This window comes from Chamaea fasciata, unplaced genomic scaffold, assembly GCF_029207755.1.
Source record: "Chamaea fasciata isolate MVZ Bird 193981 ecotype frontalis unplaced genomic scaffold, bChaFas1.0.hap1 SCAF_13, whole genome shotgun sequence".
NCBI lineage: Eukaryota > Metazoa > Chordata > Aves > Passeriformes > Sylviidae > Chamaea > Chamaea fasciata.
This window is the reverse complement of record NW_027094098.1, coordinates 5,784,363-5,806,789: the sequence shown is the minus strand read 5'-3', so window position 1 is coordinate 5,806,789 and position 22,427 is coordinate 5,784,363. Positions and strand designations below refer to the sequence as shown.

At 40.4% G+C, this 22,427-nt stretch overlaps 1 protein-coding gene across 4 annotated transcripts in view; it reads left to right on the top strand.

Moving 5' to 3' along the window:
• The first annotated feature begins 392 nt into the window (after positions 1-392).
• Positions 393-22,427, top strand: part of NISCH (nischarin) — a 28,836-nt gene continuing 6,801 nt past the window's right edge. The window contains exons 1-15 of one of the 4 annotated variants that reach the window (XM_066195863.1): positions 393-592; positions 6,100-6,183; positions 6,941-7,123; positions 10,409-10,457; positions 12,038-12,201; positions 13,554-13,649; positions 14,380-14,475; positions 14,794-14,952; positions 16,212-16,280; positions 16,730-16,915; positions 17,119-17,247; positions 17,675-17,788; positions 18,638-18,746; positions 21,320-21,441; positions 22,307-22,362. In XM_066195863.1, the coding sequence (XP_066051960.1) occupies positions 506-592; positions 6,100-6,183; positions 6,941-7,123; positions 10,409-10,457; positions 12,038-12,201; positions 13,554-13,649; positions 14,380-14,475; positions 14,794-14,952; positions 16,212-16,280; positions 16,730-16,915; positions 17,119-17,247; positions 17,675-17,788; positions 18,638-18,746; positions 21,320-21,441; positions 22,307-22,362 (1,703 nt within the window). In that variant the 5' untranslated portion in view covers positions 393-505. Of the gene's footprint in view, positions 593-6,099; positions 6,184-6,940; positions 7,124-10,408; positions 10,458-12,037; positions 12,202-13,553; positions 13,650-14,379; positions 14,476-14,793; positions 14,953-16,211; positions 16,281-16,729; positions 16,916-17,118; positions 17,248-17,674; positions 17,789-18,637; positions 18,755-19,156; positions 20,982-21,319; positions 21,442-22,306; positions 22,363-22,427 lie in introns of those variants that run through there. The other 3 variants (XM_066195864.1, XM_066195866.1, XM_066195865.1) reach the window with 3 other exon arrangements.

The following is a 22,427-nucleotide window of genomic DNA, read 5'->3' as shown; positions in this document are numbered from 1 at the left end:
ATTGCATTGGATTGGATTTTATTCCATTGGATTCGATTGGGTTGCATTGGACTCGATTCTATTCCCTTGGATTCCATCGGATTGCATTGGACTGGATTCTAGTCCACTGAATTTTATTGGACTGCACTGGATTGGATTCTATTCCATCAGATTCCATTGGATCGTACTATATTCCATTAAATGCCACTGGATTGCCCTGCACAGTACCCCGCAAGACCCTCCGCCCCGGACTCAACGAGTGCGCATGCGCATCCAGGCGGTCCAACCCCGCCCCCGTGGGCCATAGCCCCACCCCGGCCCTGCATTGAGCTCCGCCCCGTCCAAGCCCCGCCCCCAGGTGCCCATAAAGCGGCGCGGGCGGGGCACGCCGCGCCCTGAGGGCGTCGGGCCAAGATGGCGGCGGCGGCAGTGCGGGCCGGGCGGGCGGCGGGTGCGGGCGGCGGCGGCGGCCGCGGGGGAGCCGTGGCGGCCTGAGCGGCTGCGCCCCGGCGCTTCTCCCGGCGACATGGAGGCGGCGGCGGGAGGCGAGGACGGCGAGGAGCCCCCGCGGGAGGCCCGAGTCCTGGGCTCCGAGCTGGTGGAGACGTACACGGTGCGGAGCGGGGAGGCCGTGCGGGACGTGCGGGGATGGGGCAGCGGGGCCGCCGGGGCAGCGGGGCCGGGCCAGCGGGGGAGGCCGGGCTACGTGCCGGGCTGTCTCCGGCAGCAGCGCCCGGGCGGAGCTGTGCCCACGCTGAGGACGGAGCGGGGTATTTGGCACAAGTTTCCGAGGGGCTTCGGGGAAAGGAGCTGCGTGGGAGCGGGGCTCAGCCGGGAAAAGCGGCCTCGGGCTCCGGGGTGCCTTGGTCCTTCGGGAGAGGCGGAGGCTCCGTGGGCAGATGTCATGTTCTTGCCCCTATGTGTCTATGTGTATGTGCGTATGTTTATGGAAGATCGCTGTCCAGTAAACATAGCTTTCAAAGCTGGACTAAACAAAGCAGGAAATCTTTTCTTTACGTGGAAGTATCATTAAAAAAACCCCTCTGATCTTATTTCCAGAGGAAATCAGATGATTTAGGACAGACATAGATCCCCACCAAAAAAAAAAAAAAAAAAAAAAAAAAAAAAAAAAAAAAGAAGAAGAAATTGCCAGCAGTGTTTTCATTTGGGGAGGGAATGAAGCTTTTGATATATAACTTTTTTTTTTTGGTCTGGTCGCATTCTACCAGGTAAAATTGGTTAATTAGTTTGTTTTTCAGGAAGAAGCTCATCCTTAAACAAACCTCAGTATAATTGCAGACAGAAAATGCCTCGCGCACACCACCCTTCAGTTATATAACTAAAAAATGTTTTCTCCCTTCTGCCTTATTTTAGTGTGATTTGAAAGACCTTTCTTTCGGTAGAATGCACATGGGTTACGTCGGGCTTTCTGCTGTGGGAAAGAAAAAGGAAAGGGTTTAGGAAGGCAGTGTTTGGAAAGTTGTGTGATGGATTCAAGTAATATTTTGTGCTCCTGTCCCTGTAAAGGTATCCAGGGAAAAGAGAGTAACAGGAGAGTGGTTTCTGAGCTGTTAATAGGACAGAGCTTTACACAGCTGTGGTACATGAGGAGCCCAACTCCTTCCCTTGGAACACGATTGTGGGGATGACTTTCAGGTGCTGAGTTGCCATATTTACAGGCCTGTGGAGCATTCAGTGAAGGAGTTGGCTACAAGCTTGAAATGAATTTTCGAGAAGTGCCTGAGCTGGTTCTCTCAGTTGTGTGATGTGTATTCTCAGAAATGGTACCACTGCTGTCGGGGTGTTACTGGGGCTGTGTTAGGATGTGGTTCATCCCTCAGTCAGCTGAGAGGCACAGTGAGATCTGTGGCTTGGGGACTGGAACCTTCCATGTCAGGTGTGAACCAAGACTCAGCAGTGCTGGTGCTGAGAATTTCCATCAGTATTGTGCAATACCAGTGAACGAGAAAATCGAGTGCATTCAGTTGACAGAATGTCAGTGTCATCTGCCCCCTTATCCTTCCGGAAGTTATGGTGCAGGAGGTGAAACAGGAGCTCCTTTGGTGGTTCCGCCTGCAGACAGGTGCTGTGGTAGGGCCACCCTTTGGTGATACAAATAATGTTCTAGATTGAGCTGGAGTTCAGGTGGGTAACTCTGCAGGCAGTGTTCATCTGATCAGCTGATAGTTGAGGATAACACTTTAACCTGCTGTAGCTAAGCTCAAGGGAGCTTACTTTTTCAAGACCAGATTTCTTTCTGTAGTGGTTCTGGAAATACCATGCTACTTTAATGCCATTTTTCTTGGGAGCTTTAAAAGTACAGTGCAGGAAAGACAGGATTTACCAGCATTTGGTCCTACTTTGTTTCTCTTGCTGCATTTTTGAAGGCACGTTGGCACTAAGCTTGCCTGTGTGTAAACCTCTTGAAGGTGTTTGTTAGCAGGACTCCAAGGCTGTTGTCAGCTTTTATGAGACAGGCCTAAGCCATAAGAAATGTAGGAATAGATCTTTAAATGAAAGCAGAAGTTTTACAAAATTCATCACAGGATGAAAAGTTTTTGAAAAACATAGCATGTGTTTAGTATTCATAATTAGTTGAGTGGTGCTTAAGGACATGACAAAGACCTGCACCAGGACAGAGATTGTTAATTGGTGTAAAAGTCAGTCAAATTTGGTAAAGGTAAGAAAGGAAATACAGCTATAGCAACCTGCATCTTCATCCATTACCCTGTGGTCAGGTGGCAGTGATCCTATGTACATCTTTGTTTTTAAAACAGTTAACTGTGTCTGTTGTGGTGTATGAGCTTCCTGTTGTACCCTGTATCTCAGAGCTCAGTCTGGATAGAAGGGGACTGTAATGACATCCATTTGACAGCTGCGATATTAGATCCTGTAGACTATCTCAGGAAGGCCCACAGTTCTGTATAATGTTGAAGGTACTTTCAGAAACGTGATTCTTGTTGGAGTTTTTAGCATGAAAGGCAAGGTATGGGTGAATCCAGCAGGAAAAAACCCTGCACTGGTTGATGTGTTTTCTGTTGGGTTAGTGAGGTATGAGCCTTTCTACAGGGTGTTTCTCCTGGGAGTGCTGGTCCAGCTGATGCCGACTGGAGACTGGTTTTAAGTAGGAGGCCTCAAGGTTGTCAGTGCTTTGTTTGTTTCCTGCTATGCATTTGTTTGGCCTAAAATTGCCTTCCTGCTTTTCCTGTTTTTTGCAGCTGTTTTTAACATAAATACTACCTTCGATATTTAAGGAAAATACTGTTGCTTCCTTGAATGGGTGTAAACTGTCTGACTACTTGATGAGGCCGGGAGGAGGAGATGTGGCTGCTTCACTGCTCTGGAATTTGGGAACTACTGGCTGTAGTCACACCTGTGTCCCAGGCTTCCTGCAGAGAGCTCTGTCATTGAAGTGTTGGGTTGTTGTTTGGGGGTTTTTTTACAGTACTGAAGAGTGTGCAGTGGGATGAGACACACCGTAGAAATGTAAGTTCTCCATGTAAAGCAGGGTGGGCAGGTTTTGGTGCTGTGCATAGGAAGCGAACAAAAAGCAGTCTGGAATCACTGCTGTTCATTTAATAGCTGGTTTAAAAAGGTTTTGTAGGTCTTTCACCCCTCAGTACTTAGGAAGATGAAGGGATGTTATTTGGTGATGTGGGCTCTTAACTGCAAAGAATTTGCAGTGGCTTGCTATAAAATAAAGAAAATATACAACACTGCAAATATGCCAAACACTTTACAAAGTAGAATGTAGCCAACATTTTTGTCCCTCTTACAGAAAGAGGGACAAAACTTTTTATACAGAAGGGTTTGGTAGAGACAGGTGGAGAAGAAAGTCCTGTGAAGGTAAAGGGTGTTGTGTTTTAGTTGAACACAAGTGTGCAGTTTGTGGTGTAAGGGTGGGTGGGGATTTCACACGGTGTATTACTTTACGTCTGCAAGAAGGTGCAGTGTGAGGATGTCATCATCTACCCGAGCATTCCTTTAGCACTTGGTGTGACAGGCAGCCCTTGGAGAACCTTAAGCTGTCAGCCTTGTCCTATTAGTGCAGTCAAAATTAGTTGATGATGAACTTAAGCTCCTAAAACAGTGAGATATCAATGGGGATTTTTTGCTTTAAAATTATTTGTTTCTGTTTTAAGGTAACTGCTAATACACACATCATCATATTACATTTATATATTTATTCTTCAAGATAGTGACAGCTCGTGGATTAATGTAAAATCAGTTGCTGTCTCTTCATACTGATGCTGTTTGGGGGATGAATATGTACTGCCTGCTCTGGCTGCCTTCTAGATAGGAAATGCTGCAGCTTTTTAAAGACTTAACTTAAGGAATTGCATCAGTGCATGCAAACACTTTAACAGGTACTTTCCCAGCCAGAACTGTCCACTTCAATAAGTGCTGTTTTTCTAGAAGTGGTCAGTGCTTGCCATTTCAGCAAAACGGCCTTTTTTACAGATTTACTCTGTATTTTATACAGAGAAGAGGGGTTTCCTTGCTCGTGAGTTGTCAATTGGGACATGTGAAGTTTCCAGTGTCTAGTCTGAGGTTTCATGCCTTGTGTACTCCATGTGCATTGCATTTAGATATGCTGCTTTCTCTGCCATAATTTAACAGTCAGCTTTTCAAAAGAACTGGTATTTTTATTATGGTTTATAAAGTTAGTACTTCTTTACTTCTAAGTTTAGTTTCTTTGAGTCTCTCCTTGCTTTTCTCAGGGTTATGAGGTGCTTTCGAATAATGTTGTTATTCCTGTTCCGGTTTCTCACCAGCGCGGAATGATTAATCCTGATCTGCTGTTTCCCAATCCAACATGACAGGAAAGCAGGCACAGGCCTTAATTGAGTCCATAATTCTGTGTGGGCATCATTCTGTGTTTCCAATGCTCATCCCAGCACTGATGTGTCACTCACTGCGTGCACTAGTCAGACTCCTTGGTTTGGTTCTCTGTAAGGCTTGGGTTTTGTTCAGGGTGCCACTGTCAGATGATCACAAAAATAAACCTGGCATGAACTATAGTTACCTTCTAAAATGCAGGTGGTATTCTATTTAATGTTTGACATTGTGCTGCTCTGTACTTGCAGTAAGTGAAGACTGGTCTTTTATGTAACAGATTGAAACTGTTGATGCTTTTTGTTTTCTCAAGTGGGTTTAGCAACTAGATGTGTATCATCCTCATGGCAGCTATGAGTCAGCTCTGGGTGATCTGTGGTAGTAAGCAAGTTCTCAACTCTATTAAATGCTTTCAAGATTTGATTACAAGTTGGTGTTTTCCCCAAAGAGTATGGTTGCATTGGATGATATAGTTTATTTAATTTGTTGTATTCAAGTAGTTGTGGAACTGGTTTTGCAGAGCCTTGTTTGTTTTCTGCTTGTGTTTTATCTGTACCTTTAAAATGTCTTTGGGATGGCTTGTTTCTGGCATATCTAAAGGTAGGCTGAGTTTCCTGCAAAACCAGTACTGTCCAATCCAGAAAGTCGCCTAGAATGAAAATCTTTGTTTGGTACATGCATGGCTAAAAATACTTAATTTTTATGCGTATTAGGAGATGTTGGGTTGCTTTAGATAACTGTAGTGATTCTTTGGGCACTGTAACTCTTCAGGAAGATGTCTTGTGTGCTTCACCCTAAAAGGAATAAAATAGCATCCACACAGCCAAATGGTTTGTTCGGTTTTCTCAAGGGTTAAGCTCCAGATTTCTGCTTAACTGAAGTGACAGCAGGATATTTGCCAAGTTCCTCTGCCCATTGTGGAACTTGGTAGATGGAAGAAGGGATGCTGCCATCTCAGCCTTGTGGGTAGCTATGAATACCAACTTCAGCTGGAAGAAAGTTTCAGAAAAAGACGTGCCTTAGAGCCCTTGGCTGTTAACCTTTGGGTTGCAAAAATGAAAAGCCATTGCTTTACACTGAGGCATCTGCACACTCTTCTTGTGGAGCGCCCTGGTGAGTGAGATCAGGCATCCCACAGCAGCAAAATCACCTCAGAGCTGGGGTTAGCATTTCCTGAGAATATAGACCCACCTTACAGTGCTCCATCAGCCAGCAGCTCTCACAGTCAGCTGCTCTTTAAGGCAAATGTTTTGCAGTGTCCTTACTTGAATTTCATCCTTTCAGGTGTACATTATTCAGGTTAGTGTTGGCAATCATCAGTGGACAGTCAAACATCGTTACAGTGATTTCCATGACCTGCATGAAAAGGTAAGAATGTTCAAACTGTCACCTTGATCTCTTACAAAACTTTGTACAGTTCTTGTTGTTCTGTTTTACAGAATGGTTTACATAATTTCTTTCTTCAGTGAAGAGAGAGAATATGTGCCATATGCTGTCTGAACTGCAGACTAAGTCCTTTTTGAGAGAACATTATTACTTGCCCCTGTTACACTCCCCTCTTGAATTGGGGTACATTGGCCTGGATAACTTTAGCCCTGGATGGAAGCTGTGTCAGAGAGGAGAGTTCAGGCTGGAGTCATTGAACTTTTTGCTATGAAGGATGTTTATGATCAGCTGATATGGTGTCCAAAGTCTCAAAGTTTCATTGGGGTGGATGATAAAAATGTCCTTAAAGTAGCATGGGATAGTTACAAACCAGTCCTGCTAAAGAGCAAATAAAAATGAGGAAAAGTCTACTTTATTCAAGTGTTCTGCTTTCTCAGAAGTGCACTGGTTATTTTGTTGTTTTATGACATTTGTTATTTTTTTGTTTTATGACATTTGTTACATTTTGCCCTGGTACTGCGTGTGATTCTTTGAGCAGACACTGTTATTAAACTCTGATCATTCCATGACAAAATGTTCTTTCAGAAAATACCTAATACTTTGAAGGCAGTAGCTAAATTTACTGAAGTAATTTTATTTTTGGATCTTCTCAGGATGAGGCAACATGCACTTAATGTGTTCCACTGCATCTTTTGTGTGAGTTTTGTATCGGGTATTAACTCTGATCTTTGTCTTTCAGCTTGTTTCAGAGAAGAAAATAGATAAAAATCTGTTACCTCCGAAGAAGATCATTGGAAAAAATTCCAAAAGCCTTGTGGAGAAAAGACAAAAGGAACTGGAGATCTATCTGCAAACTCTGCTGCTCAAGTTCCCTGTTACTGCACCAAAAGTTTTGTCACACTTCCTACACTTTCATTTATATGTAAGTTATGTTTTTAGTGTCTGAACAGAGGCCTGAGTGTCTTTCTCTAGTTCTGTGACTTGGAGAGAATTCTGTGAAATCTTCATTAATTTGCTGAAATGGTTCTTTTTCAACATTTTGCACAATATAGCAGCATATTTTTAAGATTTTTTGACACCACTTTTTATTGCAGTAGACACTGTGCTGGGAAGTAGTGTGGGCAGGGACTCTAAGAAGAGAAAATAAATGCTGGCAGGGGAATTGGAAGCTGTGAATAAATGTGAGTCTCAATTGGTTAGGCTGAAGTCAAAAGTGCTGGCTCTCACATGAACATTGCATAATGGATCCACACCCCTCTGCTTCGTGGCTAATGCTTGGAGCTGTGGTTCACACTGAAACAGTTTCCAGTAGCCCAGATGGAGAAAAATGATGCTTCTCTGTGGTGGCTCAATGATGGAGTGGCCTTTGGAGAAATAACTCCAGCAGACACAATGTTACTGTAAAGGATACTTGAAGCAAGAAGCAATTACTTGATTTCATGTTCACATTGCAATTTGTTCATCTCTTGTGTAGAATTAGGCTTTTTTTTGCAATATGGCATCGTGTTGTAAGGGCGAGAATGAGTTTCATAAAGAGGAAAAAGCACTGGAGAACTGCATGGAAAGAAGGAGCAGTAACTGCTTTGGGGTGGGATGTTTTGAGGAGGCCCTTCATGGTTTCATAGAAAAGCTTCAGAAATTAGTCACAAGTGATCCATTAGGTGTTAATTAAGTTTTAGCAACAAAGGTTATGTTACATGAACATAATTATCCTGGTGAGACTTCAGAGTCTCTTAGATGAAAACAGTAGGAAGTTTATTCCACAGTGTTGCTATTGCCTTGCAGACTTGAGAGAGAAGCACAGATTTGTAGCTATCAAGCCCTCTGAAATGGATCGGAGGTTTTAAATTTATTAAAGATGTCTGACAATGTAGGGAAAATTCTATTCAAATAGACCAAAATTCCTGCAATCACCAGCAAATTGCATAATTTTTGTTTTCTACTCTGTCTTGTAAATGACGTCTGTTTCATTAAAGTTTCAGTGTTGTAACTTCCACATGGCTTTTATGCAGGCAGAAGTTCTTCCTAGCTCCTGACTTATTTCTCAGAAAGACTTATTTTTTCCTATTGTAATGTAATCTTTTTCTGCTTTTCCAAAGAGCTAGCAGTATTTGGATATGAATACTTCCCTGTTTCTAAACTGCTCTTGGATATTAAGAGCAAAGTTGTTGCTTAATCTGCATTTCTTTGCTTTGGGGGGGATCTGGCTTAACTGTAAACTCATTTGGTTTTTGCTTGGAACTTTAGAATACTTTTAAATATTTACAAAAAAGTGTTAATTATTCAGTAGAAAAGCTAAATATTTACCACAGTTATTCTGCAGAACTTTGATCCTTTAAAATATCTTCATTACCAGACAACCCATGTACATACTGGAGCCATTATAATCCCTGATATTGCGTCATTAATGTATGTAGTAAGGCTACAATATTTTTGTCTATTCTTTTTTGTAGTTTTACCAGTAAGAATTACTTAATTTTATTTCCTGGGTTATTAGAACTAAATGGAGTAGAAATACCAGCCATAGATACATTAAACTCGCTTTGAGGCCTTTAGTTGTTCTTGGGTACAGCCTAGCAAAGAGAAACAGTTGCATGTGACAGCAGTGTAGAAATCTGTGGTTACTTTGACATGTCAAAGGATTTCTGCAGTGGTATGGGGATGCTTATTTTGTTGCACAGTCTTTGTCATCTTAGAAGGTTGGGTTTGTTAAATTACGTATAGAAGGTTTGGAAGAAAAGCATTGAGTACCCACAAACTGCTGTCAGAGACACCTGCAAACAATGGACCTCTGTGGGTGTGATGCATTTTAGTAATTGCAGCTAAGACAGAGGTCTGTTGTAGATCTGACAGAGGAATAGAGTGCCTTTTTTTTTTTTTTTTTGCCTGCTAGTCACTGAACAGTCTAAGTCATAATCTTGTTCCAATTATAAATGTAAAAAAAAAAAAAATTGGCTCTGTGTCCCAGATGACAAAAGAGATACAGAGTAGAGTTTTCAATTAAGTCTGTGCCTGCCAGATGAGTGTAATTGGCTTAATCAAATGCGAATCAGAATTGTTTATTTTTGTTTGGAATACAGCTTTGAGCTTGTTGTTCTCAAAACTGTGGCGTGGAGGCTTTGTCCGTCCTCAGTGAATGGGGTTTCAGTTGCACTGAGAATGTGATGTTCTCAAATCCTTGCTTCATCAAATGAGCTGAGCTGTCTGCTGCAGATGTCCTGTGGATGTATTCCCTTGTTATGAATCATGAGGTATTTGTCAGCAAAGTAAGCTCATGAAATATTCATTTGGTGATGATCCATAATATCTGTTTGTGCTTTGCAGCTACCTTAAAATGAGATGTTTGTCTAGGGGAAGCTTCACCCTCACAAAGAGTTTTATTTTGTTCTTTTCGTGGGCCTTTGAAAGGGAGCTGTTGGAAGTGCTCAGAACTATTTCTGGACTTGCACAGAGCATTTGCTTTTTGGGGAGAGAGGTGTGCCCAGATGGGAAATACTTGCACTGATCTTTGTGCACCTGCAGATTTAGAAAGTGCAAATCCCAGCACTGGGAGTTTTCAGCCTTTCATGCTGGATCTGTCAGTGCCAGGAATGGAAGTTGGGCAGCTGGGCGGGTCCAGGAGGAAAAGAAGGATGATGAGGAAAGGAGGGGTTTGGTTTGCACTACTTTGCAGCAAACATAGTAGAGTTGAAGTCCAGAAGACTACATACTTTTCATATCTCTTTTTCTTCTGTAGACCTGTTAATCTAAAGCTCTCTCTGTGTTAGTGATATTCTGAGGAAATGTTGAGTGCTTGAGGCATTAGAATAGTCTTAATATTAAAATTTGAAGAACACTACACTTGTAGTATTTTCTTCAAAACAGAACTGTCTTCCAAGTTGGGCTAATGATGGCTAATAGTAATTTGCTCTAGTTGCTGCTGCCCTTTTCTAATCTGTGCAGAATGGGATTATTTAAATGTAGTTCACTGTCTTTCATCTTGGAGATGAAAATCATATGAAATTAGACATTTTCAAGTAATTTTTATGAAGCCTTTTCAAGTTACAGAGAAATCTGTAGAACAGTCACCCTGATTTCAGTTTGTTTTTTTTTTTAAATCAGTCCTCTACCACAGCCAAAAAAGCATGCTTCACTAAAGGTACTAATCTAAAAACTGGAATTGTAAGTATGTGAATAACAGTCGATTACAATGGTTTGTTGTTTGCAGGAGATCAATGGGATCACTGCTGCATTGGCTGAAGAGCTCTTTCACAAAGGTAAGGAAGTTGCAGTATTTATCTAGGAATGTTTTCCTCTGTGTTCATGCACGTTTCATATTTTACCTCCAGACAATGAGGGATCTGATCTTCCATATCTGACTGATACTTTTTCTCCCCCCTTCTTTCTTTTTGTCTTTTTGTTGCTGCTTGTACTTTAATTCAAGCTGCATTTTGTGAGGAGCTGCAACAGTCTTGCAGCCACTGTTGGAAACAAGAAATTGGTGAATTTATGTTTTGTAAAGGGCCTCCTAGGCTGTATCCTTAAAGGACGTGGCAGTGGTGATCAGGAGCTTTTGTCTCAATGTGTTTTTAGTATAACCTGTAAGGAAGCTTGGTTTGTGTCAGTGAGTCCTGATAGTGTATTAGATGCAAGAGATCACTTTACATATCTAAATATTATTCTTCCAGAATTCAGGAAACAGGAGACCTTCTGGTCAGTTAATTCAAGGGTGTGCTTTTCTGAGGCTGGCAGATGAGAATGAAATGCTCTTACTGTACCTACAACAGCCCTAGCTGCTCCATTGACAGCATGAGGCCTGTGAAAGAATTAATCCCTGCTATTTTTGTTTTGAAGGACATGCAGGATGCTACTGTATAATGCCAGTTGGCTAAAGTGTGGTAGGCATGATAGGTGAAGCATGTTTCAGCAGTGCCATTTCCGATTCTTCTGGCAGAAAGTTACCTTTAGGTGAAGCCACCTCAGCAAAGTTTGGAATATGTTAAGGAAGCTTGTGAAGAAATCTTTGCTGGCTTTCTAGTGCCTACAGTCTCTCTGATATGAGAATTGTTGTGTGTCACTGCCTGTTCTGTATTAGTGTAATCTTCCAGTAATGTATGTGCAGCTGGACTCTTGGACTTGCTTCCACTGAAGCTGAAGGGAATTTTACTCCTCAGAGCATTTCTGAGAACTCTGTTTATCACAAAAGCTGTTGCTTTCTTGTTCATGGAGTCAAAGTGGTGTCCCTAAAGGGAAGAAAGGAAAGATGTTTGTTCCATGTGTGTGTTCCAGCTGCTGTACCCTTTGTCGAGGTTATGGTGCCTTCAGAGAGGCTTTTGTATGCGGCTTCCTGCTGTTCCTACTGCTAAATTGGATTGTAAAATTATAATTAGATAAGGCATTTTCTGTTCTGGGCATTTGCTTTGGTACTAGCATGCAGAAGATCCCTATCTTTTTTGAAAAACACATTTAGTACATTGCATCTGCATTCAGGCAGCATAGCAAAAGATCTGAGATCTGTATTTTGGATAGCAGATGCTGTGTTTTCTGAATGGAAAAAAACTTAACTGCTATAAACTTAGAGATATCTCAGAAGAAGTTATGTTACGTAAAGGAACGTTGATTCCAGTCCTGTTAAGACTGGGGGAAATTTGCCATTAGTTGCATTAGGAACTTGGGGCCTGTATGATGAATGCCCACTTGAATTATTTTGGCTTTAAAAAAAAAATGTATTTTGCTACCTCAATTTTCATCTTAGAGTATAAATGCCAAACGTGTATCATTACATTTTCCATGTACCATTTTTTCCTGTGTAATACTTGCAGCATTGTGTTTTATCCTAAGCTGCTCTGTTTTTCAGGAGAGCAGCTCTTAATGGCTGGAGAAGTCTTCACCATCAGGCCCTTGCAGTTGTACGCTGTCACTCAGCAGCTGCTGCAGGGCAAACCTACCTGTGCTAATGGAGATGCCAAAACAGATCTAGGGCATATTCTGGATTTCACTTGTAGACTCAAATATCTAAAGGTGAGCTCAGTGTTAAATTGGTGTTTGTGCTGCCAGCCTTCAATCCACATTGTCCTCTAGCTAAGGTGTTGGCTGTGTGATGTGGTCTTTTCAGCAGTGCCCTCTGTATAGGTGCAGACACAGAATCTTGCTGGGTGCCAGTAGGGATGAGTAAAGAAATAAATAATGACCTCTTCAACCTTCTTTTCTTTGCGGGCACAATGGGTAAGCCAGTGTTTATGAGTACATGTGCATCTGTGTGAATCTTGCCCGCTTTCTCACTGTCTGACTGCATCTGAAAGTTAAAAATAAAACCCTAAAAAGCACCTCAGTTTCACAGATGGCCCTGAATTTCTAGCTAAAATGCCATTACAGAATAGATGTAAAATGGTCTCTGAACAGATAGTTTTTGTCAGGAGACAATTCGGCTTTTTTTTTTCTACCAAATAAGTGAATTAGACTTTACCTGAGTAATGTTTTTAACACTGCTTGCTATGACTCAAAAACTCATTTTAGCCCCTTTATTGCTATTATGAGAAGCTGCCTTTCAACTGTGTTGTGTGTTCAAAGCTGAAATCAAATGGTGGAGCAGGGAAAGCAAAGCCACAGCTGTGCTGGTGTTCCTGGGGCTCCTCAGTCGCCTTTGTCATCCTGTGTCTGTATAGAATCCTCTAAAGGGAGGATTTTCTGGCTGGAGAAGAGTTTATTGTTTAGAAAGAATGCCATCTGAAGAATTTCTAGCCCTTCTGAATGCTTGTGAGTGGGCACATTCAGAGCTTGTAAGACGCATAAAACCAGAGAAAAACCTTAGAGTTTTCACTCAAAATTCTATTCACAGCAAACATAAATGAAACCACCTGCTTTTTATGCTGCTGACATGCTCTGAGGCCAGAATCCTATGGCCATATGGAAATACCAGATGCATTTTTATTGATGTGAATCAGTGTAGTGCTGGTTTACTTCAAACACAGCTTGTCAATCCCTTGAACTTCATCCCTTGTGGTGGAATTAAAGACAGTGCTGACTTGGAGGGTTCACAGGTTTCAAGGAAGTTGTTTTCAGTGGATGTAACTGATTTTCAGCTGAGAATGTAGCTATGGTCAGCCTTGCTTATGGTACTGCTCTTTGCATGCCCCATGTGCTACAGGATGCAAGCACAAGGTGGCACTTGTAGTTCAGTGCACTTAGCTGGAGCAACTAGTATTTGTTTTCCTGAAGGGTTAACCTGCAAATGTCATGAATCATTCCATATTTGAAAAATTCGTTGAGACTTTGGCTGTCTTTCCAAGCCACTGCCCTTGGGCCATTGCCTGTCTAAGACTGGAATGTGAACATGTTGAATTGTGTGCACTCACTCAGTTCTTAAATGCCAGGTCACTGGAACAGGGGGACTTTGTGGAACCAGTAACATTCAGGAGCATCACTTGCCTTTTGATCTGTCTATTTTCAAATCACTTCATCAAATAGAGGTAAGGGCTGAGATACTGCTCATAAATTCATAGGTGCTCTGCAAATGCCAGGCCTGCTGTATATATCTCAGAAATCATGGTTCTCTGCTTTGATTTACTGCTGGAATTGGGGAATGCGGAGTTCAGGAGGACTGTTTCATTTGTAATACTATTGTCTCATTGATATGAGGCAGTTGTTGGTTGAGAGCTGATCTTTGAAGTCAATGATTTATTGTCATTCTCGTGTGGGAAAGAAACTACAATGGGCTGTAGAGTGAGAGAGTCTAACACAGCAGAGAGGATATTGCAGAATTGTATCAAATTTCCCCTTTTCTGTGAGCATGAATGAGGGGGAAAAAAAGATTTTAGATCTTGAAGACTTTTGAAATTGTGTGTTCATGAAAAGTTTGGGATTGACTGGCACTAGATGAACACTCTAATTCCAAAGTAAACACTGTCCAAAAATTAACAGTGATAATCTGGGAAGAATTTTTTCAAGAATGGGAGGAGCTCTGTCAATTCACTGTGGTTTCCCTGATACACCAGCAAATGGTGCCAGCTCTCATGGTTGCACAGTGTGTGTGACTGTATACAGAGAAGGATGTGGGCAGTAGCAGGAGATTTTAAGGGAGTGCTATAACTACTTTGCAGATTGCTGTAGAATCTGCTCTTGAAGCCTTTAGCTGCCTCTTTTGTGTCTCATTTGCCTGTCCTAACATTTCTGACTTTGTAATGTGATTTTTTTAAACAGATCAGTCATTGTGGGGGAAAGCTTATCAAGGGGTTGACTTCATCAAAACATGCTCTGGCCACAATGAGTGTTCGGTTTTCAGCAACATCAATGAAGGTAAGAGCAAGTTCCTACTTCTGGTGAGTGTTCAAAGCACATGCAAAACCAACATGCATCATGGGGAAATAAATATCCATTTGGAGTCCATGGAGTTTTCTGTACTGCCTTTTGCAGGTTTGATTTTTAAAACCATGGAACTCTAAGGGTTTTCTAACCTTACAGAATCCTAAGTTTCAGTGAAGGAAGTGTTTGGATGTGTCCCTTCACAGGGACATTTTTGATGTTTGCCTACATGAGATTTTTGGGATAGTTTCCAAAACCCATTAGCTTTCCCTGGAGATGTAATCCAAATATTGGTGTCCTTCTCTTCAATAGGAAATCCTGGTGCCTGAGGCCTCTGAGTTTGATCAGTGGGAGCCAGAGGATGCACTGGACAATTCAAGTTGTCCAGTGACAGCAATTATCCCAACCTGGAGAACTTTAACAACTTTGGATATGAGTCACAACAGCATCTCTGAAATTGATGATTCAGTGGTAAGAAATATTTTTAATTTGTGGAAAAAAAGTATGACTTATCTGTGGCACAGCAAGGGTTTTGGATTTGCTCTATTGCTTTTTCTGGAGAATTTTCAGTTGCACTTTATGTTGGTTATCTTCCCAAGCTAATACTTAGGAGATTTGTTCTATAAGAACTTTATTTCCTTTGCTAAAGGAGAGTAGTTTTGAGAGTCATTTTGTGTTCTGTAGGCAACATCTCCATGAATTCTCACTTTCTGAAGCATACTTTTACTGTTTGCCTTGCCTGAAGGGGCCAATAAATTTTTTTGTTTTTTTATGAAAAAACACCTCATGGCTCAACTTTGGGGTTGTTATCAAGGCTGAAACATCCTGCATATTTAAAAACCTGTGACTTGCTGGCAGCTTTCTTGACATCAAAACAATATGAAGAGTGTAAAAAAAAAATTGGAATATTTTGCCAGTACTTTAGAATTTTGTTTTGTAAATCAGATATTAAGAAAAAGAAATCACATACATCCCAAGAACATGGTAAAATATGAACATAGATTTTACTTGAGCTACTCTTGTGAAGCAGGAAATCATTACCTGTGTAGCTCACATCACGGACTTGGAGCATAATTATCTTGTTCATGATTTTTTTGTGATGTAGATTCAAGATGCTTCAGGTCTGTGTCCAGGTCTTAACTATAAGGGAAAACAGTGCTGAGATTACAACCAAAATAAAGCAGATGCAAAACACTTATGTCAGAATTCAGCATCAAGTTCAGGGTTTGAAACCTCCAAAAATAAAAGGAATTCTGAGTTAAAATTCATTTTCTACGAGTTTGTGTGACCTTGTAGTTCTTGGCTGGTGTAATCAGTAATGGATTACTTACTTACTCTGGGTTTTAGTACTGCTGTCTCTATCCGGGTTTGTGTGTAGCATAAATCCCCTGGTTTATCTCTTTGGTAAGACCAAAGTAGCATTAGTGAGTTTCATCTATAGTTAGTGGGGACAAACTAGGATAAATCATTTGTCTTCAGTAAGAAACCAGGTTTCGGATTAAAACTTAACAGTGCCCCTCAGAGTAACCTGGTTTTCTTTAGAGCAGGAGTCAGCTCTTTTTTTCACCAAGTCACACAGAATGTTTTCCTAATGCCAAAAGCTGGGGAGAGAGACTGCATTGGATGACGTCTTTCCATTGCTTTTGTTGATCATCAGATACTGAAGGAAGTGTGGCCTGACTTAAAACTAAAGTGCATTTAACACGTGTATTTTTTTTCTTCCCTTCTAGAAATTAATTCCAAAGATCGAGTTCCTGGATTTAAGTCACAATGAAGTGTCTCTGGTAGAAAATCTACAGGTGAGTGATGCATTTGAAGGTGATTTTTTTTTTTACCCAATTGCCCAAGAACACAGATTTTCATGCTTCAGAATTCTGTTGCTATCTTCATAGAGAATAGTTTAGCCCAAATAGCTTCTTTTTTGTAACATCAAGGATTTTTTTAATGGTGTATTTCTTCGCTGCTCCTGGATATTTTAATTTCTTTGCCAATATTGACATACAGCATTTAGTTCTTAACTAAATTCATTCTCTGCTAGCTGTATGTGTGGGTTGGTAAAAATGCAGTGGAGGAAAATCCATTTCTGCAAGCTTTAACCTTTGCAGTGAACAGTTTCATGCCATGTCTTTCATGCTATGTAGTGTCCAGCATAAAAAACACTGTTGCACAATAAAATGAGCCAGTCATAATATAGCATCTTTGTTCAGTTTTACCTGGTGTATGACATGGATTTTCTGTGCTGTTGTAGCATCTGTACAACCTCGTTCACCTGGACTTATCCTACAACAAACTTACATCACTAGAAGGTGTTCACACAAAACTGGGAAACATCAAAACTCTGAATTTAGCAGGAAATCAGCTGGAAAGGCTGTGTGGTCTTAACAAACTGTACTCATTAGTCAACTTGGATCTGAGCAACAACAAAATAGAACAGGTAACTGCTGACTTTTGGTGTCAAAATATGTGTTAGATCATGAGCCGTTTCTTCTAGTGGATCAAACTGCAAATAAATAGAAGTTGCTTGCCGTGGTTTTTCCTGGTTGTTGTATGTATGAAATCTATGCAAGAAATGCTCAGTCTATGTGCTCATTTTCATTTTGCTAGTCTGTATTCATGCTTTTATTCAAATACTTTCAGATTGATGAAGTGAAAAACGTTGGCAACCTCCCGTGCTTGGAAAAGGTGATGTTATCCAGCAACCCACTGAGCATCATCCCTGACTACCGGACCAAAGTGCTCGCTCAGTTTGGAGACAGAGCCTCAGAGGTGAGCCCCAGGGCTGCTCTTCTAATCCTCTTTTCAGCCTGGTGAGGAGAGTGCTGCAAATGTTCTAAAAACCTGAGGAGTTTTTAGTGTAAGTGGGAGAAGGTGTTTGGAGGATGAAACCTTATTAATGTTACCCAGTTGTGCTCCTGGAGCTAAATGACATTTTAGCCTGCCCTCATTGGGTAACAGTCTGTTAATATTGAAACACTGTTGTGCTGGAAAGGTGTTAAACTGGCCAAACCTTGTTGAGTTTGCCTTAAATTGATGTTAGCTCAAGTTCTAATGTGGTATTTGTTTCTGTGTAAATGGTTACAAAGATGCACTTAGTTTGCATTGAGCTATGGTAATTTTTGATTTTTCCATTAATAACAGTTGCAGAATGCCTTGTTGTCAGTACTTCTAGATGTTTTAACGGTTTTTTTTTTAGGTTTGTTTGGATAACATTGTTACTACTGAAAAGGAACTAGACACAGTGGAAGTGCTAAAAGCTATTCAAAAAGCAAAGGAAGTGAAATACAAACTCAGCAACTCTGATAAAAAGGTGAGTCTGGTGCTGTGAGAAAAGTAGAATGGGCAGCATACAAAAGTTTACAAAATTACTTCTACAAGTTAGATGTAAGCAGAATACATTAGATTTTCCTTAGCATTAAACTTTTTATATTTTGTATTTTAATGTGTTATGAGCTTTAATGTTGCCTCTTTTTCCTATTAAGTTTTCAATGCAGTTTTGGCAGTTACCTGACCTTCCTTTTTGGGCTGGCTTGGGAGAGAGGAAGTGGGAGGAAAAGATAAAATGACTTAATGGTGTACACAGTGAATTCACAGTCGACCTTAACAGCCATATTTTGCACCTTATACAAGTATTGCAGAGCTGTGATTTTACTTCTTGCATTGCCAAGTATTGAAATTACTTCCCCAAACTCTCTTCCTGTGGGTAATCAGCAGTAGGAGAATCAGAAATCTGAATTCTCCTTGCCTTCCCTCATACCTGGCTGTGTGCTGTGTAGTTGGTTAGTCTTGGTTTGAAAATCAACTTAGGGACAGAGGTTCTGTCCCTATAATGTAGAAATCCTGTTTTCATTCTTTTGACTTGTGAAACTGCCAATTTTGTCAGTACAGTGATTAGTCAGTGATCTGAATGACTTCTCTAAAAGAATTCTTAGTGGAATTCTACCTAGTGTGAAAATTGAGACTTAGAGTAGGTGACTACCCCCACCACCCCTCCACCAAAAAAAAAAAAAAAAAAAAAAAAAAAAGAAGGAAAAAAGCTGGCACTAACTTTCCTTTTACTCAAAATGAAAAAGCTTGTGTAGACTCATTTTAGTTCAGGATCTCTTGTGTCCTGTGTATTTAGGTTTTTTCTTTAATTGCTGCATACTTTCTTTATTAGATCAGTGAGGACTCCAGGCTCACTGCTGCCAGCTCCAAATCAAACTGTTCTTCTCTTACTGTTCGTCCTTCCTCTCCCTCTCTGCCTCGTCCTGTCAGCTCCAGCCAAGGTAATCATGTATGTATCGTGCTGCTGGGCTGAGCCTCTTGGTTCTGCTTTTCGAAGCTGCATTGATATACATGAATATTATGTGCATGGATTTAGGGCTTGAAAGACAAACACAAAGACCTGGTAGGATTGGCTTTGAAAGTGAAAGTTGTATGGAATGTGACTCAGCAAAACTGACCTGTGGTTCCCATACCTGGAGTGAGAGTTTGGGTACAGGACTTCTTACTGCGTCATCCTGCACAGGACTAGATGCTTTTCCAGGTTTAGAGTCTTGCCTTAATAGAGAACTGTGGCATACAGAGACATATTTTAAAATTCCTTCTCTACCCATTCTTGGTCTGCAAAATGTGAGCTCAAGAAGCGTATGTTCCATTAGTGCTTTTTGCAAGAGCTGCATTTCTGTCACACCAGGGGGAAGATGGAGGAAAGAGATGAGTAAAAGACACCTGTGAGATTCGTGTTCTGGCTGAGTTGGTGATTTCAGCACATCTCTTGTGCTCTACAGTATCTGCTGACCTCACCTCAAGTTGTTTTACTCTGTGTTTCAAATGAATGTGCCTGTTGCATTAGGAACTTGGAAGAATGACTTAACTTTCCTCTTTAGCCCAAAGGACTCACTTATGTGAATATTCACTTGTGACTGAGAAAAAGAAATAAAAATACTTTCTGGTTTTGGCTATTGTCTGATTGAAAAGTGCAGTAGAAAATGCGTAGTGAGAGAAGACTTTCTACCCATTTAAAAGAGCAGGGTTTGTCTTCTCAATTTCTTGGAGTGGCACAGCTTCCTCTTACCATTAATCAGTGGATTGGTGGGTAAGGGAGAGAAACATCCCTGAGGAGTTTGATCTTTGGAAAAACTCCATTGCTGTGACTTCTGCAGAATCAGCAGAGGTTTCTTAGTTCACTCCAGAAAATGAAACTGTTCTGACAGCATTTGATTAAGGGGCAGACACCTTGATACAGGTTTAGTTGCTATTTATGTCCTTCTCCTTTGTAGCCTTTCTAGATAATTTTTAATGTGCAGAAAAAAATGCCAGATTTTCCAAAATCAAGACAATACTTGCTTTAAAATATTGAGCACTTGACAAACTGTCTCAGTCCTTTAACTATGTAATAACCTGCAGTTTTATGCAGGACTTGCTGTAAAAAATGCATGTCAGCAACCCCTGGGACTGTTTAAATTAGTTATCAGTACATTTTTTCTACTACAGTAAATGTTCAGGAGCTAAAGAATCTTGGGTGAAAAGAAAGTATAGATCTTTCTAAAGGACTTAGGAGTTCTATAGAGTGGTATAAGATTCAAGGTTTATTTACTGTAGTCCTTTTCCATAAGATTCCTTCCACAGAATTTTGGAGAAGACTTTTATAAATAATGGCAAAAATGAGGACTGTGCAGGCTGTTTCTCAGCTTCAACAATAAAAATTGCTTATTTACTACATATCTAACTATTAAGGGTTGTTTTCAAAATACCAGCTTTGAGAAATCTATTTTTTAAAGATGGAAATAGGCTAAGCAATAAGTTTCACTGTTAGACCTTAAGTCGTGAATGATGGAATTAATTTCCTGATATGCTATTTCTATGAATTGTTTTCTCTGCATTTTCTAGACACCATCTGTTTCCGTAACATATTATTCATTCTAAATGTCCTTGGGAAATGGCTTATGGAAAAAGATGAAATATTTATATAGGAAACAGAAAATCAAAAATAATGCTGTCATGATCTGGTTTTCCTGTCAATTTGAGTTTCCTTCTTGCTAACACAGTATTTTGTTCAAGTAATAAATACCTCTTGTGTTTCCTCTGACCATGAGATGTCTTGGTGCAATCTCCTGAACTTTAGCATCAATCCAGAAAGATACATACAGTTTTTAATGCTCAAGCCAGAAGCATGTCCACACTGTAATTTTGTTGGTTATTTGCATATTTAAATACTTGATCTGGCTGGCTCAGTGGCAGTACTGAAAATTGATTTGCTCTGTTGTGTCAGTTCAATGCTGTGAATATCAAAACTGGCAAAAAGTCAAACATCCCTGAGAATTTTGCCTTGTATTCACTTCTGATAAGTTCTTACTGATGATTCAGCTTTGAATCCTTGAAAAAGGTTCCAAATAAGGTGAGATAATATCTTAAATGGCGTTTGAGAGACCAGATCTTCTCAGTCTGGTTGAAGTTTGTACACAGATATTGCAGATTTTCACTTGAAGCTTGCAGAAATTTGGGGGTATGCTACAAAGTTCATGAAGAAGACTCTGCCAGCGTAGCAGCTGTCTACTGCTGTTAAAACTAAATTGTGCAAAGATTTCTTACATGAGAATTTGAGATTCAAATAAATTGTTAGTTTGAGAAAGAAGCTGTAGCAGTCTTTAATGAAACTTTCAGTTACTACTTTAATTAAACTAAAATTCTGCTTGCTTTTTTGTCCTGGCTATTGTGTGATGATATCCTTTAGCTTTAATAATTTATGATTAGATCTTGATTATAAAGTTATAATTCCACTTGATTGGCAGATACTATTAGATATTTATTTTTGTTTTACTTGAGTAATTTAAAGAGCTACTTGTATCTGTTCTAGAAATAATTTGTGAAGAAACAGTCCTAGCCAGCAGTTTTTTGCAATCCAGTGGTTCGACTCCTACAGACCATACAGTTCCCCAGAAATGCTTTGAAATACCAGACTCCAAATATAAAATTCAGGTAATTGCCACGCTTCTGTTTGTATTACAGTATTTTAAAAAGCTTTTGCAAAGTTTCTGATGTTAAATTTAGATTATCATAGTAGTCCATAGCAAAGGGTGTTTTTTGCTTCTCAGAGCTATTTTAATGGCAGCCCCAAATTTGATTCAAGGGGGTTTGGTCCAGCTTATAATTTAAATGCAGAATCCAGATTTGCCAGAGTTGCAGAGAACTGTTGCCACCATGGCTTTGAGGTGTTTACCCAGTACTAGTAAAGTACTAGTATAACATCATTTAATAGCCATTTAGCTGCTGAGTGTAAGTACTGTGTCTTATCATATTACAGTATCAGTTTTTGAAAGGCGATTCTCTTGCTGGTAGAGTGGAAGAACCTTCTCTCTATCAATAGGCAATGGCTTTAATTTGTCTTCTTCACTCTCCTCCTATCTGATAACTTCTGGTTTGTGATTTCATTTGTGGTATTGGAAGCACACTTCATATGCGTGGCTTCAGGAATAAGACAGCAAGACTTGGGGGTGTCTCTTCCTTTGCTACCAGTGTTGTTGGTCTTTGTCAGGATCCTTTACCGTTTTGCTTCATGTTACACTAATTCAGTAAATGTTTGTAGAGTGCTGAAATGCCTGGGTCACAGCTTGGATCTGTTCTCAGGTCAGCAGCAGAGTTCATTCTTCTTCTGCCTTAGTTGAACGCCCAACCTAAAGCAAACAGTGTTTGTGGGTCCTCAAAGGATGGCTGTTAAGCTGTCTGTGAGTACAGCAGGACTTGGCCAGCTTTAAAAAGCATGAGCCAGCACTGACTTTGCTTCTCATGTGTGCTGAGCTCTTAGGTAGTTTACAGCTTCCTGATGTTACTTTCTTCTCCTTAGGCACCTGCCTCTTTATTGGCTTCATGCAAAGAGTATGGTGGTAGTCATCATGTGTGGTAAGCTATATAAATAAATTCTGGTTTAAATCCTTGTTAGCTTTTGGGTAATAACAGTGGATACT